The sequence below is a fragment of the Muntiacus reevesi genome, chromosome 1 (genome assembly GCF_963930625.1).
Source record: "Muntiacus reevesi chromosome 1, mMunRee1.1, whole genome shotgun sequence".
NCBI lineage: Eukaryota > Metazoa > Chordata > Mammalia > Artiodactyla > Cervidae > Muntiacus > Muntiacus reevesi.
Genome location: NC_089249.1, coordinates 85,873,256 through 85,877,033, shown reverse-complemented (window position 1 = coordinate 85,877,033; position 3,778 = coordinate 85,873,256). Strand labels below are relative to the sequence as shown.

General features: G+C 46.2%; 1 protein-coding gene across 1 annotated transcript; it reads right to left on the bottom strand.

The window, feature by feature from the left end:
- Positions 1 to 1,141: 1,141 nt before the first annotated feature.
- Positions 1,142 to 3,283, bottom strand: LOC136162565 (disintegrin and metalloproteinase domain-containing protein 30-like). The gene has a single exon (XM_065927066.1). The coding sequence runs from the start codon at positions 3,281 to 3,283 to the stop codon at positions 1,142 to 1,144; it is 2,142 nt and encodes a 713-aa protein (XP_065783138.1).
- Between the last annotated feature and the right edge of the window lie 495 nt (positions 3,284 to 3,778).

Here is a 3,778-nt window from a genome sequence, read left to right as displayed (position 1 = left end):
AAGCAGAAACCCAAAGCACAGGATTCTTCCACCAGGACCCTGCTGGGTCTTGTCATCCTTCGTAGACTGTGGTGCACTTCAGGAGTTATGGTAGATCAGAGTGCTGGGCTTAGTCGCTCAGTCATGTCTGACTCTCTGCAATCCCATGGACTGTAGCCTGCCAGGCTCCTCTGTCCATGGAATTTTCCAGATAGAACACTGGAGCAGGTTGCCATTTCCTTCTCGAGGTAATATTCCCAACCCAGGGATCAAACCCACATTGCCTGCATTGCAGCCAGACTCTTTACCACAAGTGTCACCTGGGAAGCCCCCCACCGAACTGAGGTCAATCCAAACAATAAGTCAGAGACTACATGTAAACGGAGCTACAGTGAACCGCACAGTGACTATAGCAGGGGAAAATCCTTAACTGAGGTCCTTCCCTTGTAAACTGTGTGTGCGTTAGTTGCTCAGCTGTTTCTCTTTGCAACCCCATGGACTGTAGCCTGCCTGGGATTCTCCAGGCAAGAATACTGGAGTAGATAGCCAACCCTTCTCCAGGGGATCTTCCCGACCCAGGGACTGAACCTGGGTCTCCACATTGCAGGCAGATCCCTTACTGTCTGAGCCTTTTAAACTATGGCTTTCTATATATATTTTTAAAATGTGGTAGCCACCATTTATAGATTAGCATGGAGCACAGACACAGATGATGTCACTGATGATCCTGAGGGAGTCAGAGGGAAAGGGAGACTATGACTTTGTTTGCTGAAAACAGACATAGGACTCTACCCTGAAATCCAATGTAACGCTATAAAGCTCACAATACTAATATTCAGAAAGCCACTAGGTTGTTCTTTTCAGAATATTCAAAACTTGATCAAAAACAAGAAAGCTAAGAAAGTAAAATGCACTGATTTGTTTCCAAACTAAAAATACCTTTTATTTGCTGATCAAAACCTCAAAGAAAATTAGGTGAAGAAATAGTAGGAAGAAGGAAGAACTCTATGGATAAAGGAGAAGCTTGTTCAATTTATGACTCTGTATAATAAATAGTGACTGTGTATTGCCTGAGTACTTTTTTTGTTTCTTGACATGTTTTTGTCTTGAATTATTCTGCTCCAGCATTAATTAGTGATGTTTCTTTTTAGATTCATAAGCTTTATAGGATTTTCCTGTAAAACACAACAATCACTGAGATAATTAAGAAAACAAGGCGCGTTAATATAAGAATCACAACCTCAAGTGAGGCAGACACCTCCCTCCTTAGTGGTCCTGGAGGCCCACTGTCAATGCTTCCTCCATATCCTGCCTCCTCACAGAGCGGAGGGGCCCAACCATACATGCAGTGGCAGTTTCTGTTATTGTTGCAAACTCCTCGGCGGTTGCACTTCTCAGGGAAACAGTCAAATTTCAGGACTGAGCTATTCACACATCTTCTATTAAAACATACCCGCTCCTTACCACAGGAGGTACCATCATTTATCACACCCAGGTCAGGTAACCCCATAGGTACCATGTCTAGATGATAGCCAATGCCCCAGCACATGAGATTTTCTTCATGCAGATGAGTGGATATTAGGATAGTGTGATCTGGCATATCAGGGAGGGTTTCAACATTTATGCACTGTAGCCTGCCACATATTGAATTTTGCTTGGTACACTTTCGAAATGCACGTAGTCCTGAAATCCCACAGTTCCCATATTGGTCACCTAATAAATTTGCTGCATCATAGCACTGATGAGGAGCATCCTTGGCATCAAGTCCAAAAATTTTTTGGCACTGCATATACCTGGATTGACAACTCTGTTTGAAACAATGGGCTTTGTACTTGCAAGGGGTTCCGTCCTGCTTATAAGTATCACTTGGACAGAAAGCTGAGGTCCCATTGCAGTACTCTGCAAGATCACATTCATTTTCTTCCACCCGACACATGTATCCAGATGGACGAAATTGACAGTCATGACAGCAAAGTCCAGTGCTACAATTGGCTCCTTCTTTGAATTTACAATCTGGTTGACAACACCTGTCTTCTTTACACTCCTCTGTTGAACCACAATCACATTCCTCATTCTCTTCCACAATTTTGTTTCCACATCTCTCAAGCACGTAACCTAGGCCTGGGAGATTAGTTAGACACCTTGCACTTGAAGTTTTATATATGTGTGCAAAATAATGGGCATAACTACAATTACTAAACCCATATCGCCCAGTACCCATGATGCAACTATACCTTCCCTTACACTGGCAGTATGCTTCATCATGTAGCATTCCCACACCGTGTCCCAGTACATGAGCTGACCAAGTGGCAGGTGCAAGGATATTTACATCTTGAAAGACACTTACAGAGCCAGCATAAAACTGACTACACACATGTCCCCCAGACTGTGCAAGTAAATCTGAAAAAGTCCTTTTAAGATATAGGTGTACCCAATCTACTGGGATCCGAGTGTTTAGTACGCTTGTTCGGTATACCAAAAACTGGCTTAAAACTTGCTCTATCTTTGCAAAATTAACTTTAATTTTGTCCTTATCTGTCCATACTTCAACACTAAATAGATGTATTCTCAGACGGATATCTTGGAAGTAAGAGTCCATAATAGAAGTCAGAAGAATGGCATCATTTATGACTTGAGTAAGATTGGAGTTTGAAAATAAATACCTACTGTTATCAAAGACCAGTGCTACTTCCATGTACATTTGATGTGTATATAAGTCAGTTAAGTCCGGTGTCCTAGCCATGTTCTCATGCTGGGCCATCTGCTCTACTGTTTCATCATCAGTGAAGCCACAGATCTGATTAGGAAATTCCTCCTCTTTCTCCAGGAGGTATACCACATGTTCAAAATTGGAAGAAGCCTTGCGGGGCTCGATTTGGTAATGACTGGCATCAATTTTCAGGATGCCCCGGAGACCTCCCATGCATGTACTTATCGTAGCTTCAGAATCCTGATTTCCTTCAACCAAGCCCATATAGTTGCAGTCGCTGGGTATATAAGGATGATCTTCCAAGAGTCTCCCCTGTTCTGTGAAGGAGAAAACCTGCAGATTCCGAGGCAACAGAAACCTCTTGGGCCACAGGTGGAGGACGCGGTTCTTGCCTTTTACCTGCAGGAGGTAGGACACGTGCCTGGCCCCTCGCTGCTCCCCTCCACGGAAGCTCAGCTTCTTGGGAATGGTGATTTCATAGGAGTCAAAGCCCCACTCCGGGTGAAAAATTAAATCCTTGCCAACAGAGTCAACCAGGAGCACCGCCAGGAGTAGCGACCGGCCCGGGGAGAGGCAGGGCCTCACTGACCTCATGGCACAGCCTGTCCCCCCGTGAGTCAGCCCCTGCCACTGTGGCCTTGCGAGTCAGCCTTCCAGGGAGCTCCGCTAGAGGCGCGGGCAGCAGTGCGTGGCGTGCGGAGCCCGCCGGTGCGTGGGCGCGCAGCCCTGGCCAAGCTGGGTCCGGCTGAGCTAGCTGATTTCCCCTGCAGGTGCACGCCCCGCCCAACGCATCTAGTTCGTTTTCTGGGCGGTGCCGTTGGGCGCACGTGGACGAATCCAAGGAAGGTGCGCGAGAATCCCATGAAAAGCCAGGCTGCTTGCAGGCTGGTGGGAGAAGGCAGAGAGCAGCCTGAGAAAGGGAAAGGGACTAAAGAGTGAGAAGAACAACAGAGAACTTGACAAAGGCTCACCGCATCTTGGGCTATTTCTTTTGTTTCTATTGGCCTCAGGACACGCCTCATTTTCCCATAGGCTGACTCGGCTGTTTCACAGGTGCTGTGCCCACCTCACCGTTACACCATTTTCAGT